The following is a 15,543-nucleotide window of genomic DNA, read 5'->3' as shown; positions in this document are numbered from 1 at the left end:
GAATGTTGTTGCAGTGTCACATACTCACATCCACCATCTGCTTGACGTGCTTAGATATGGTGTTAGGGTCGAGCCTGGGGGTGACCCCTGAACCCCACTCTGCCAGTACAGGCGGTTTAACCGGAGCTACAGGCTGTGGAGCGACAGATGCAGCGATGAGACATAAAGGACTGTACATGTTAGAAACAAGAAGAATAAAAAAGAGTACACCCACCACATAACACGCTTCCCTAACGTACAGCGCTTTGATGTGGCGGATTTTGATGTATTCAGCACCGAGCCTGTGCTTTTGTTTTGAAGATGTTACACCCACAGAGAGCACACACATGTCCCTCCTCTTGTGAAAAGAGGTTGAAACAAGTGTGAGTCTGATGGTGTTTGATAGAGCTCAGCTTCAAAAAGTGGAGTATGCAGCTCTACTGACCTGGATCTTTGTGTTCTTGGGTTCCTTGGTGTATGAAAGTTCATAGATCTCATCCTCAGTGTAGTATAAATCTAGAGAGAGCTGATGAATTGAAAGAACATGATTTTAAATGTTTGTTTTTTTTTGTTTTTTTTGTGGAATCTTTTTTATATCTGAAATCTTGGTTTGTGTCTGGTACCGTGAGCAGATGCAGAAGATCTTTGTTGGCCTCGAAGGGCGGCGTGCAGGTGTGAATGGCCACCAGGTCGTTGATGTTGCTGTACAGGTGCTGCAGCTTGCTCAGGTTGATCTTGTCCTCGTCGATGTAGTTGGGCAGAGCCTCGTTCAGGGAGATCAGATCCTTCAGGTGGACGCCCAGGATGGGCACCTTGAAGCCGCTGCACTCGTTGTAAACCCGCCGGTAGTTGATGTAGTTGCTACGCGAGGAGAGCAGCTCGGTCATCTCACTCAGGGCCTGAGAGAGGAGAAAGATCAAGCAGTTGGTGTGTTTAGACTTCAGTATAGCCTTAGAAAACATTAAATAAGATAAGATAAGATAACACTTTATTGTCTGTTCACACAGAAAATGTTCTTGCATCGTCTGCTCCAACAGTCAACAGTCAACAGATAACATTAAAAAAAACACAAACATAAAAAACATCTGTATGGTCCCCCAACAACGTCTGCCACACCTTTCCGTCACCCACACCCACACACACACACACACACACACACACACACACACAGAGTGGTGTAGTCTAATGTATTGTAGTGGGTGTACTTTTTTTGAGGTTTCTGTCGCTTTCTGCTGCGCTTTTTTTCCACTGTCACCAAATTCACCACTTATTACCACATCAACATCAACTTATTACCACTAGTTTTACACTTAAAAAAAAAAAATCATGGTCAATAAACCTCATTTATGTGAAATTATACCTCATTTCTGAGTAAAAAAAAAGCTGAAATTATGAATTATTTCGAGAAATAGTATTCAATGTCAATAATCACAGACTGTCAAAGTTTAGTCAGGAAACTGTTTAGAAACCATTTAATTGGTTTTTCAAATGCTACAAAATTCAATAAAATACCCCAAATTCTATGAAAGTAGTGATCTGATCCTTAATTTTACTTGCGGAGAGCGTTGGATGGAACAACCCGTTTTTTTGGCCAATTTGCTTGAAAGAAACCCAAATTTCGGATGTAGAAACTTTTAAAACGGATCAAATTGACCCGAGGATAGGAGGGTTAAGTGATGATGAAATGTATAGAAAAAATCAAATTTCAAGAAGGAGGATGATTCACAAAAGAAAAGTTTCATCTTTATCACTCTGTGGTAATGTAGTCATCAACTGACTGACTCATGGGCATGTGTAATATTTGAAATACCTTAGTGATGTCAGGAGTCAGCAGGTTGGAGGTGTCTTTGAGGCGGGAGATTGAGCTGTGACAGAGGCCTCCAGTCACTGCCATTAGAGTGTTAAAGTTTTGCAGAGCTCGAAGTTTCTGTGAAGGAAAGAGCAGAGTGGACAGCATGAAGTCTTTGCCCCCAAAACCCAAACAGTTCATGGCAGCCAAACATATGGAAGTGGATTAGGGCCACATGTGAAAAAATATATTGAGTTCTGAGTTTAAAGTCAGAATTCTGAGACTTTTTTCTCAAAATTCTGACTTTTTATTTATTTTTTTATTTTTTTAAATCTTTTTTTTAATTTTTTATCTCAGAATTCTGAGATTAAAGTCAAAATGCTGTCTATTTTTTTTTTTTAAAAGAATTAAAAAAATTAGACTTAAAAAAAGTCAGTAGTCTGAGAAATAAATCAGAATTCTGAGATTAAAGTCAGAATTCTGAGACTTTTTTCTCAGAATTCTGACTTTTTATTTTTTTATTTTATTTTTTGAAGTAAAAATGCTGTCTCTTTAAAAAAAAAAAATTAGACTTAAAAAAAAAAGTCAGTGTTCTGAGAAATAAGTCAAAATTCTGAGATTAAAGTCAGAATTCTAATTTATTTCTCAGAATTCTGACTTTAAACTCAGAACTCAAATACATTTTTCACATGTGGCCCTAATCCTCTTCCGTACAAACAACACTCCCTCTCTCCCTCCCTCCTGAGTTGTTTTTTTGTGATGTTTGATCCCTCAGCCAGTATTACCTGAGCCACATGAATGAACTTAGTGAAGACCTGGGCTCTCTGCTGGGCCGTGTGTCTGCTGAGGATCATCAGCTGGACCCACTGGGAGACTCCGTTACACATCATGACCGACCGCTCCAGAGCAGGGTTGTCCCTCACCGAGCCTCGCACCACGTAGCTGCGGTAGTCCAGGAACTGGCCAATCAGATAGCAGTGGTCAGGCAGGAAACACCTTCTGCACTAAGTTTATCATTGATTTCACTCAGGTGTTTAAGCAGGGTAGAAATCTGTCACCAAATGGTCGCAAGAGCAGATCATATTTTGTGCTCATAACGGCTTTTCTACTGAAAACAATTCTCCAACATCAGGAAGGAGCATCTTAATTCATAACAAAGGTAAAGATACTATTTTCTATAAAGACATATTTTACCAAGGGTTTGAGAAAGGGCGTAACTTTGGGTTCAACACTGGGGAGGGTTTGAGATCTCCAGTTTTGAGCAAAATTGAAAATTTGAATGTCGAACATTTCATTTTCTGCATTCTGGTGATTTTTTCTGCAACAATTTGTGCCTTTTCTGCATCAATTTATGGTGCAAATGTCTTTACTTATGTGAAAGAAATTATAATAGGTTTTTGGGTTCAGTTTCGGTTATTGGGGGGCTTGTAACCCCTCCATCCCCCATGTAAATTACAGCTATACTTTGTGTCTAGATCTCATGTAAATACAAGAAAATGCATTTCCTGCAGAAAATGCGTGTGAATGCTGAATAGCTAAATTGCTAAAGCTAAACTGGATTAACAGCTTAAAAAGAAGGTGAAGGTGAAGTAGTGAGGATAGTTGGAAAGTATGAATGGTTTTAATTAACATGAATTTCATTAAAAAGTTCAATAGCACCACTAATGTATAAAAGATGTGGAAGGCTGAATTGTTGGCTTTAAAAGTTCAACGATGCCAAACGATGTAGAACATCGTGAGGTCTGAATTTATTTTCTAACTGAATAAGTATGGAAGACTTACAAAGGCTGTGAGAAACATTGATGAAAATGCAGAAATATGAAACAAATTGTTTGCATTGATCTGCACTGCTGAAAAACTTGGAAGTTGAAATGTAAAATTGTCAGTTGGAAGCTGAACTGCATTACCTTAATAAGCTAAGAGCTGAAATACATTGTTAGAAAAGCTGGAAGCTAAACTGTAATACTGTCAAAAGTGGAAGTTCAAATAAATTGACTAAAAAGACTGAAAGTATAAATACTTTGTATTATTATCAGACATATCCATTGCATAGAACAAACAAGCATGACCCTAAAGAGCTGAGAGGTGAATATATTGCCTGAAAAGAAGTGGGCTATATATATGGATAAAATCACAAATGACACTATGTGTGTGTGTGTGTGTGTGTGTGTGTGTGTGTGTGTGTGTGTGTGTGATGTTCCGTTAATGTTCATATTACTGTCTGTAGTTGCAATTTGACGGTTTGGCAAAAATGCTGCGTCATGGTTACTAATCAGTGACCATGTTTGTAAACACAGGGGAGATCCCTTTGATCTCTGTAATCAGCTAACGGCCGTATCACCTGCTGTTAGACTGCTCCCATTAAAGGTAGTTACACACCAACCAGACGGCCGACCGTCGGCAGAAAAGGCAGTCGGACTGATTAGTCGGGTCCCGGAGGTCCAAAAAGTGCCTCAGAACACACCGAAAAGACGCCGACTTGAGCGTACGCTCTGCGCGTGTGCGAAACTTAATACGTCTCCATAGCAGCAGGCGGCACCGCTCTATATTATTTCCATTAACAGCTCATCCGCTCGCCATTTCCGGGTGAGTCCCAACTGCCCTGTCTCCGACTGAACATGTCGGGTCAGCCAAAATGAAGACCGACAGCTCCTCGGACGGACAACAGCACGGAACACACTGAACAGACTCGAGTCACCGACCTCTCCAGACGGTCCGACGGCCGATAATCGACTCTGTGTGTCAGCACCCTAAGAGACACTGAGAGTGACCTATGAAAAGAAGGCTCAGACAGCTTAAACTATAGGTGGCCTCAGTGAAATCACTTCATCGTGAGCGCCACAAGGCCTTTGCGAACGTATTGGTATGTCATTTGTGTAGATAAAAATAAAAAATGAGTCTGAAATCGCAGTTTCAAAATACGCTTTGTTTGCATTTCGGCTCAAGAGAGAATGAGGATAAATAACATTATGGTCAATGAGAGATTTACCGACTGTCTGGTCGCTCTGAGGCAGATAATTCAAACTATAAATCCTATAGCTTACGTGAGCACATTAGCTGAAAGTTGACAAGAATACCTATGTTTTAATGTATAAATGGTGTATGACAAGTAAAAATTGTGGATTTTTCACAATCTGGCAACTCAAAAGTTGTTCTTCCAAATGTTTTATTACTGATACCAAAGATATTTTAAAAAGACTTTGTCCATGGAAGGTGTTGTCATTAAACTCTCTGCAGCAGGGGATCGGTTATAATAATAATAATAATAGATAAATAATTATAATGCATTTTATTTATACAGCGCCTTTTGGCAACACTCAAAGCCACTGTACAGAGGTTTTAAAAGGAAATACACATACTACGAAAATTCACACACTAAAATACACACACTAATCAAACATTAAAAGCAGCTCTAAAAAGGTGAGTTTTGACTTGTGATTTGAACATGGACAGATTATATATTATATATTTTATGACATTTGGCATTTTAATTGGTATTTGGTCATTTTGGTCAGTTAAACGTGTAATTTAATTTTCACGGTTTTTTGGAGCAGCATCATATCTGCAAGTCATGGCAACATGACGAGACCTCATCAAGCAAAGTAAGAACAGCAATTAGTGAGAAGTTGCTCACTGAACTTACTGAAACGTTACAGAAGTTCTTGAACTCCAGGTAGCTGAGGTGCTCGGCCATCTCATCTGGCTCCATGTGGTCGAAGATCAAAGACACCTTCCTCTTCTTCACAGAGGGCGAGGGTGCCTGGAATATGTTCCCATGAGGGCCTCTAGGAAAAGAAAGCCAAGCAACAGGACAAAAATAGATGGGTTTTTTTTAAAGAGAAACCCCTATTTTCTATTTATAGAAAAAACTTGCTTAAGTTGTGGCCAAATATGCAAACCACAATTCCCCCCAGGGCATTGAATCAACTCAAAACATGGCTCACAAGCAGGAGGTGTCAAGGAGCTGCGAGTGCGTCTTCTCTCCGCCTGACCGCACCAGCGCCCACAGGTCCCCCATGGTCTGCTCAAGAAGGGGGTCTGCCTCGAACACCGCCGGGAACTGGCTGATCCACTGCCTTTCCACGAAGCAGGACAGAAAATATGCTTACATCCCGCAAATAGAGCAGGAAAACCAGTTCTTTCACAGTCTGTCATACAACATGCTCACTCACTCACCTGATAAGGTGGCAGATCTGTGTCCGCTTCAGTCCTCTCTTGTCCAAGGGGCAATCCTTATAAGTGAGATAAAGAGTCAAGGAACACACAGTAGCAGATAGGGCACAACATTACTCCAAACACCAGCAGGGATATAGATAATTCAAATCTGCTTTGCCGACAAGGAGCGCAAAACAAAGCCATGCCTGTTTCCTGATCTGATTAATGAACGTGGACATGTGATTGGGAGCAGTGCACCGGTGGGACCAGAGTACTGCACTGAGTGACAGTGGAGGATATAGGGTGAGAAGTTTCTGGGCGAACATCTGAGATGGCACGACCCAACTGTGCATCATCAGGGTCATGTGGACCAGCTGGGACCCTCTGGGGCTGGAAAGCTTCCCCTCTGAATCTGCAACCAAAAACACAGCAGCACAGGATTAATGTGGTTACAAACAACAACAACAACAACAACAAAAACTGTGGGCTGCACGGTGGCTCAGTGGTCAAGCAGCTCAGTCCAGTTCATTTCAGTTCATTTTAGTTCATTTCAGTCAGTCAGTCAGTCAGTCAGTCAGTCAGTTCGTTCTATTTGAGTGGCTTTTAGATTTTCATATTGGTTTTCTCCAGGTGCTTTGGTTTTTTCAGTCACACCCCAGAGACATGCAGCTCAAATGGATTGGAGATTTTTTTTAGAATTTCCTGTAGGTGTGAGTGTCTGTCTGTGTTAACCTTGCGATGAAATGACAACCTGCCCCGGGTGTTTTCCTGCCTTTCGCCTACTGTATGAGATACATCCAACTGTGACCTAAAGTAGAAATAAGCAAATAAAGAAAAAAAGGTCTAGACACGTGTCTAATTTACTTGATATACAATGTACCTTTTTCATCATACATTATATCATAATGGGACATAAAGAGTGAAATCAAGGGGTAAATAATGTCTCTCACTGACTTGTTTAAGGTTGTTGGTAAAAGGGGGGCAAAAGCCACAAAATGAGATGGACTGGCATGTGGGTGCGGGTATCACTACTTGTTGACAGTTTTTATTATTATTATTTATTTATTTTTTTACCTTTGATTAAAAATGTTCCAGAGATTGTCCAGATTAACCAGGACATTATTTTTGGATAGGCATGTTCCATTCACCTCCATTACTGTAGCAGCAAGACTCTCACCAGTAGATATATCATAGCCTCTGAAAAAATAAACATGAACTATCTGTGTGCTAGAGTGCTAGTTACCACAAGGGGTATCCAGACGTTTTTTGTTGTTGTTGTGTGATTTAGATAAACTAACCAATGATGAGAGTGAGATCAATGAAAGAGAGGCAGAGAGGAGAGAGATTTGTATAGTTTAACATTGCATGGGAATAGCTAGTTGGCCTCTGCAGCCTAACAGAACAAAGCTTGATTGTATGAGACTGCCCTTTGTCTCCCTCCCTCCCTCCCTCCCTGTCAGTCTCTCTCACCCTGGATTCCCCCCTCACTCTCCCTCATCCCGCATTTATATAACCTGGTTGTGATAAAGAGTAAAGACACATGACAAACTTTGGGAACACATGCAAACACGTAGGGACAGAGACTGACCGAAGCTGTTTAGGCAGCGCTGTATGAGCTCATCCAGGCTGGCAGCACTGGCGCTGGGAGCAGAGCTGGGGCTCTGCAGGGCCCGGGCGATGTCCTGAGGACTGGGACATGTATTCCTCCTGCGCTGGACCAGCTTCCTGCTCTCTCCATTGGGCTTTCTGAGAAAGAGATAGAGAGAGAGAGAGAGAGAGAGAGAGAGAGAGAGAGAGTCACACACAGACAGGGGGTATAAGTAGCCTAGAAAGAAGTAGAGCAGAGTGTGTTGAGGTAGTGCAGGTCAGCATCTGAGGAAATGCATCTCCCCACATCTGATAAGCTGTTCTGCAGCGCTGCAGCTGCCTGAGCCCTCACGCACTGGCAGAACAACTGCATAGCGTTCTGTGTTTGTCAAATGTTCATTATTTGCCAAATAGCTCACAGACTTGGACTTGTACTGACATTTTTGATCCAGTTGTAAGTGTCACAGGTTTCAGGAGAAGGTAGAATTGGTCCTGTTACAGACAGGTGTGCTGTAGTTTTTACTTGTCCTGTGCTTTTTTGAAGCTTTTTATTGAAGAGTTTTGATGTACATTTGTTTGGTATCAAATGCTTACACCCGTCCTCTTCAGAACATAGAACCCATACCTTTACATTAGTTAATAGGGTATATATAATTCCAATGACTACTGTAACCCCTTGCATGATGTTGCATGATCAACACAGCTGGGTTAATTTAGCTGAATATAAAAGTACAATATCATGCGTCACATTTGAGGTCGGCACTACAATATGTCACACATCATCACCAATACTGGTTTGCAAACCTTTGTAATTCTTCGCCCTTTTCTCAGAATAACCAGTACTTTTCAGCACCAGTATGTATTCACAAAAGAACGTTTGCGGTAGCTGAAAGTAACTGAAATGTTATGTACTGTATTGAGGATTAGGGAGATACATGTCTACTGCACAAAGCAAATATATGACAGCATGTAAAAACTGGCCAACGTGCTTGCAGGCTTCTGTGGTTGCTGAACAGCATTAACCGGTGACAATAACATCTACATCAGTTTACTGTGTGTGTATGTATGTACATTTGTAAGGCCCTGTACAGACAAAACAAATTTCCCCAGTGGACAATAAAGACCATCTATCTATCTATCTATCTATCTATCTATCTATCTATCTATCTATCTATCTATCTATCTACAAATGTACGAATGCTGTATACATTCAGTGTTGTCACCCTGTGAAACTGAGAAATGAAACAATTCTGCCACACTAAATTATTTATTTTCCTTGCTTTTCTTCTTGTGAAATACAGAATAGTTTGACCTCCTCAGGTTTATAAAACCACCTATCTGAGAAAGAAGGAAAGATGGCTCCTCCCAGCTCATGACACACAGTATACAACCTGGGAGAAGGGGTTGTAAGCGGACATTTCTTTCACCATTAAGTCCAAACAATGGGATCCACTGATATGTAGGACAATGTTGATGCTAATTGTGTTTCCTTTGGCTTTCAATGACAGGCCACACCTTTGGCTATATCCTACTGGATTAAAAGAACTTTCAACCAATGATGATCAGGGAGCAGCACTTCTTTTATGGAGTGTTAACATGGAGTTACTGTTTGATGGCTTTTCAAATGCCCTTAAAAATGAGACTTGTTTGTTTCATGATGCGATTAATGCTTCCTCTTCAGATCGGGGGCTCAGTTTAGCAATGTCTGACTGTATTTCACAACCATCAGTAACTGACCTTTTTCATATTTTTCACATTCAAACTGGTATCTTTGTTTCAGTTGTGAGGTTTGAGAATTGAGTGAAAAGGTTTGTTCCACGACCCTTCTGCACATTTGAAATGAAAGCAACGTTTGAATGAAGCCTGATCATTGTGTGTGCCTCCTTTAAAAACTGTGGTAAAATGTTCAATGTTGTGCTTGAGTGTTTTTTTTGTCCTCCTGTATTTGAAGAAACAGTGTGTATCATGTAACGCAGTGAAACTGCCGGTCTCTATACTGCAGCTAATGTCATGACATTACCAGGAAACACTCAGCGTTCAGAGAACTGCTGACAAGTTCCCTGAATGACCAGACCTGCATCCCCTTCCCTTAACCTGTGTTTGTGTTTGGCTCATTTCCCTAGCCAAGTCACACATATAATACATAACTTAACATACAAATGCATCCACACTCACCTTAGTCACACTTAATTGTTTGCTTTATGTACAACACATGTATGGACACTCATGGATGCACAATTTCATACAGGCGTACGGGTTGACATTGACCGATCTATTTATACCACAAGCTGCTCTCCTGCCTGTACGTGCTGTTTCATCCAGTATGTGACAGTTATCACACCACACATTTCCCCCCTTAGCCATGCCTGGATTCAGAAACCCTGATGGGGTCTCTGAATCCTGCTGGTCCAGCTACAGGCGGCTGGTTTGGGCAACAAAACCCCACCTCTCCTCCTCTTTCCTCTTCCTCTTCTTCGCCTCATTTCACCTGCTGGCTATTCAAAACACTAACACTAAACAGCACTGCACGTACCACTGTGAGCTATTTTACGGAACGGATAGGTAAGGCTCACAACAAATGGAGGAGCCTGGGTTCATTTGATCTATACCTCAACCACCTGTTATACTTCTACAACATTGTAAATGTTTTGTGATGTCCTTGCTTTGAAAGATTGAAAGCATCTCTCTATCCTTGGACCCTTGGTTTGTCATTTTCTGCCCCGATTGTAAAGCCCTCTATGAGGAATGTGTAATTTGTGCTTTTGGGGCTATATAAATACTATTAACTTCACGGTAACACTTTATAATAACTACACACTATGAAGCATTAGTTAAGTATCAGTAAATACGTAATTCATCATTTATAAAGCATTGTTCCTACATTATTACACATTAGTGTGGTATTCATAAACACAGTTATACATGTTTTATTCTTGATTAAATGGCTCATCTATAATGTGTTTAATGATTGTATTGTCATACTTTATAAAATGATGGATTTGTCATTTCTAAATAAGGGTCAACATAAATTACAACCCAGTTATTTAGGAGTTGTCAATGGTTCACAAGCTCATTAAGAAAGTTTAATTAATGATATTTAGAAGTACATTTATGCATGTATTTATACATACTGTATAATGATTTAGACATGCACTAATGGTCAGTAAGTGTGTTAATATATGTTGTATAAACACTTATTAATACTGTTATTCATGATTAATTCAGGTAGTTAGAAAGCACTTACTAGTTATTAGTTAAGTATTTTGTGTGAACTCATCTAAAGTGACAACTATCTCTGACTCACAAAGCATTTATAAATGAGATTGAAAGGCACTTTCCAAATGATCTTGTGAACCTTTAACAACTCGTGAATAACTCATTTGTAATGTATGTAATACTTCATTTAAAAATGGTGAATCCATCATTCATAAAGTATGAAAGTACATTAATTAAAGACATTATAGATGAGGTTATTAATCAACAATAAAACATGTATAACTGTGTCTATGGAGTACATACTAATGTTTAATAATGTAGGAACAATGCTTTATAAATGAGGAATTAAGTATTAACTGACACTTAACTAATGCTTCATAGTGTGTAGTTATTACAAAGTGTTACCAAGCTCACTTGACTTCTCTAGTTAAGAGAATTAGCCAACCAGTAAACAATGTCAAAAAGGCTTAAGATGCTTACAGTAAAGCTTGTTGTTTTCCTAAGCTCCCTAAAGAGATTTTCATCTGACAAAAGTACCACAACACCTAGCTGATTCTTAGAGAGTTCTAATTTTGATGAAACTTTACATCCTTCAACATACTCAATCCAGCTCCAAAAGCTGATGCCTTATACATTAGGCCACTGGGCCACACTGAGCTGCCTCAAATTGACCTTTCTATTCAATATATGACTGTAGGTCTTCAACTAATGATGCATTGATTAAAGATATCAACAAATTGTGACAATGCTTACGGTATCATATTCCCCAGAGCTCCATGTGTTGGTTTGTGTGACAAAAAGTTCAAAAGTATTAGTGTTTTACAATGATAAAACAAAAACAAATACTGCATTTTTGCTTGATGAATTTTCACTGTAAAATGTATTCACTGTATATAATGTAAACATAAATGTATGTATAAATGTATACAATATACCCATGTGTGTCTTTTTCTTATATTTTTTATTTGTAATGTGCAAACTAATGAAAAAAATATGTTAAATAAACAACTTAAATGACTCATTCATTATCAAATCCGATTAGAAGTCAACTGCAGTTCTAATCGATGGCTTTCTTATCTCAGTGCCCTTTACGACTTGTCATCTCTCTCTTTGACTCAGAGTGAATCCAGCTCTGTCTATCAAAGCAGTCGCAGATTCGAGGAGGCACGCTTGCTTCTACAAAGACAAGTGCTGATGGGGAAATGTTATTAATGTCATGACGTCTGTCAGGGATTTTCCCCCAGAGTGCTGAGCAGGTAACGCACAGCACAGCAGTCAGTGGTATCTTTTCTGTGTAACGAGCCTGGCCGACAGAAAGCTGTTGGTAAATAGAGTCAGTGTGTGGTGGACTCCAATGCAAATCTCAACACATTTGAAAAAGTAAATGCAAATGCCAAAACAGTAACTCCTGTTTAAGCATTTGCATTCAGCTTTTCCTAGGAGACATAATAATTGCCCCTCTATATTTAACAGTGCATCCATGGAAACACATGACTGCTTTATGGTGAAAAATAAAATCCTTGTGTGAGTGACAATGAGGAAAACGCCCTAAGTAGTGGTCTGAGTCCATCATATCACTGATTTGGTTTTTAGGAAGACCTTCCACCTCCTTTTCCTCACTGACGACTCCTTTGCCCACTTTTTCCTCTTCCTTCATCCTTGCTCTATTCAGTCCTTTCAGGAAACAGTTTCTCCTTTTTTTTCTTTGGAAATCCCTCTCTCACTCCCTTTCCCATCCGTGTCAAGACTCCTGGCTACAGATCCATTTCCCCCCCCCTCCTCTTTCTCCCTCTCTGGCTCTCACACTGGCGGGGGGATATGCAAATTCTTCTCTTTCTTTCCTTAATTGATTAATTGAAGCCAGGGCCCTTTGAAGGCCTTGTTTGTGAGCTGCTCTTTTTCTCTCTCTCTCTCTCTCTCTCTCTCCCCTCTCACAATCTGCGTTCTTGTTCCCTCTGCATCTTCTGCACTGAGCCGTTCATCCATTTGGTGCAACAATAAGGCCACTGTACCAACCATTGTAGTAAGCATCAGAAAAATTGTAGTTAATATTCATAAAGTATATACTGTGTGTGACTGCATCCATGAATTTGTTAGCCAATGAAATCATACCTGGATGAATTGGACCATTCAGGACCAATTCATACTTTCTCTCCCTCTTTTGTTCTTTAAAAAACTCTCTCTCTCTCTCTCTCTCACACACACCCACACACACTCACACACACACACGCACACACACGCACACACACGCACACACACGCACACACACACACACACACAAACTTACATTATCTACATCTTTTTATAATCATTCGATTCTATTCATATTATTTAGCTTGCCATCTCCATCTTTATATATATATTTGTTTTTTTCTTTTACAAATATATCCAAGCCTCATTTATACAAAATGTATTTCTTATTTTTCTTGTATTCTCTTTTTCTTTACAGTTAAAAAAAAAAAAAAATTAATATCTTGGCCTTGTGTGTACAGTAATTCTAACCACAATCTAACACATTTCTCTTTACTGAGTTTACTTTTTCAAAACTGTTCAGCCAGTTCTCTCAGACTAACTCACATGTCACAGAAAGGAATCAGAAATGCTGCAACATTCCATGCCATTTTTGCATGTGCACAAAATGAAACAAAAAAAGTAATTCCAGCAAAGCAATACAAAACTATACCTATTCACTATAGCCTACATACTTGTATATGACAGCTACAGATCTTGAAATCCCTGTCTTCTGCATTTGGCCACACGTTCTCATCCACATCACACGTTATGTCCTCTCTTGCAATACACTTTTTTGCATGTCTGATCCATCCCTGGCAATCTTCTGCAGATATATGTCCAGACATCCAGCATCCATTGCTTCCAATGGGTACATCTGATTATATGGCTGGTGATCATAAACCTTCCACCAACATGAGGAAAATAATTCCTCTATGGGGTTGAGGAATGGAGAGTAAGGAAGGATGATGAGCTGTGAGCCACTCCGTGCCAGGGAGAGGATGGTGAAACGCCATATCGTCCACAAAATATAACAAAATATTCTGGATTCTGTCCCACTTGCCGCCTTTCCTTAACTCAAGTCTTAAGAGGTCATCAAGAAATGAAAATAAGTGCTCAGTGTTGCATGTCCCAATTAGTGGTTTACATTAGGGGTTTTATTTTTAAATTTTTTTTTACATATAGATGTAGCAGAATGTAACATACTGTCCTTTTGGTTTTACATGTAAATGTAACTGTTTTTATAATAGTATGTAAAAATGTCCAAAATGGAGTATTAATACACATAGTTTTGATTGAGTTTGAGTAAGAAAACAGTTAATGGATTTTGAAAGATGCGATCACTGACCGCATTTTGTGAGCCACAGTTTAGTCCACATTGACGTCTGTTGTGCCGACTGTGGGAAGAGTTTTGAAAAAGTGAACACTGTATTGAGAAATGCGTGTCACCAGTTGTAAAAAACTGTGATATAACCTCCCTACTGAAGGGGAAGCACAATAATGTGGCCACTCTATCAGTCCACCTTAAACTCAGGTAGCTAAATCACACATAACACACATCTGACTACCTTAACATTCAACACCCAACCCTTTCATTCCAGGCAATCTGATAAGAGCTGTGGTCAACACTACGACAGTAGAAAAAGTACCACTGAAAACACAGGCTACTAAACGTGTAGTTTCTTATCAGTATCTAAGATCTAATGCAAAAAACATCACTAACAGAACCAAAAAAAAGCAGAACACATTTCCATGGAAAGGTAAGCAGGCAGCACTTAACAGGTACGCACAACTGTTGAATGTCAGTGCTCGCTTGTGTGCAGTATACACAAATCATTTGAGATGTTGAAATTCTTCTCTGATATGCAGACAAACACATTAGCTGTGACCGTGTGTAAGAGTGTATGTGTGATATGTGTGTCATGCGGGCTTTCTTTCAACACAAAGCTTCTCTTTCTCCACTGCATAGTCTAGTTTCAAATAAGTGACAGAAAACACACACACACACACACACACACACACACACACACACACACACACACACACACCAAGCGAAAAATAAAACTAAATGCCCTCATTTCTCTTTGAATTGTCAAGAGCCTTTGCACAAACCACACTGCATCTCATAACCTCAAGGTTCACACATCTCTGCTGCACACAAAACACTTGCTGCTGACACATACTCAGACTACACTTGCTAAGAAACAGAGTTGAAAGTGGGTCTGAGTGTACCAGACTTTCACATTTGGTTCACTCTCTTCTTTTCTTTTTTAATTACCTCTTGGTCTTGTTCATTGCAGAGCTCTTCTCCTCAGCGGCACTCCTCCTCCACTGGTGATCCGCACAGGCATCTGAGCGTGTCCCTACAGCTCCATGGTTGACCCTGCTCCTCCTCCTCCTTCTCCTCTGTGTCCTCTTGTGTGTTTATGCGCCCAGGACAGCAAGAGCGGGCACAGGACGAAGAGCTGCTGGGGCTAAGGGCTGCTCACCTACCAGTCATCGACTAGACTAAACTCCACACCTAAACCCTGCTTGTCAAACCACTCTGTGTGTCAGTCAACCTTCCTCTCTCTCTCTCTCTCTCTCTGCTATCTCAAGATATCGATCAACCACAAATCAGCGACAAAACAAACTTTGTGCTCTCTTCGTCTCCAACAAAGCAGACGTGCAAAGAGAAAAAGCCTCAAACAAGCTACAAAATAGAGTGCAAGAGCCAACAAAAGTAATTCACTTGTCCCTTCAACATAAACAAGTCAGCATCTTAAATGGAGGAACTGGCTCTGACAGATAGGGGAACTCACATCAGT

The 15,543-nt window shown here is 40.1% G+C and overlaps 1 protein-coding gene and 1 long non-coding RNA gene across 7 annotated transcripts in view; one reads left to right on the top strand and one right to left on the bottom strand.

Moving 5' to 3' along the window:
- rasgrp4 (RAS guanyl releasing protein 4) overlaps positions 1 to 15,543 on the bottom strand; it is a 19,613-nt gene extending 4,070 nt beyond the window's left edge. For 2 of the 6 annotated variants that reach the window (XM_031285351.2, XM_031285361.2), the window contains exons 1-11: positions 15,015 to 15,543; positions 7,512 to 7,669; positions 6,224 to 6,335; positions 5,945 to 6,007; positions 5,713 to 5,844; positions 5,412 to 5,553; positions 2,554 to 2,727; positions 1,790 to 1,906; positions 603 to 878; positions 425 to 505; positions 29 to 133 (exon numbers count right to left, since the gene is read on the bottom strand). In XM_031285351.2, the coding sequence (XP_031141211.1) occupies positions 29 to 133; positions 425 to 505; positions 603 to 878; positions 1,790 to 1,906; positions 2,554 to 2,727; positions 5,412 to 5,553; positions 5,713 to 5,844; positions 5,945 to 6,007; positions 6,224 to 6,335; positions 7,512 to 7,669; positions 15,015 to 15,031 (1,377 nt within the window). In that variant the 5' untranslated portion in view covers positions 15,032 to 15,543. Of the gene's footprint in view, positions 1 to 28; positions 134 to 214; positions 338 to 424; positions 506 to 602; positions 879 to 1,789; positions 1,907 to 2,553; positions 2,728 to 5,411; positions 5,554 to 5,712; positions 5,845 to 5,944; positions 6,008 to 6,223; positions 6,336 to 6,655; positions 6,732 to 7,511; positions 7,670 to 15,014 lie in introns of those variants that run through there. The other 4 variants (XM_031285343.2, XM_031285337.2, XM_031285370.2 and 1 more) reach the window with 4 other exon arrangements.
- On the top strand, positions 886 to 14,739 carry LOC118495051. The gene is made up of 3 exons (XR_004897343.1): positions 886 to 1,022; positions 5,367 to 5,370; positions 14,728 to 14,739. It is a non-coding gene; the product is annotated as an uncharacterized LOC118495051 (long non-coding RNA).

This window comes from Sander lucioperca, chromosome 5 (genome assembly GCF_008315115.2).
Source record: "Sander lucioperca isolate FBNREF2018 chromosome 5, SLUC_FBN_1.2, whole genome shotgun sequence".
Classification (NCBI taxonomy): Eukaryota; Metazoa; Chordata; class Actinopteri; order Perciformes; family Percidae; genus Sander; species Sander lucioperca.
The sequence above is the reverse complement of the archived record's forward strand: the minus strand, read 5'-3'. Positions and strand labels throughout refer to the sequence as shown.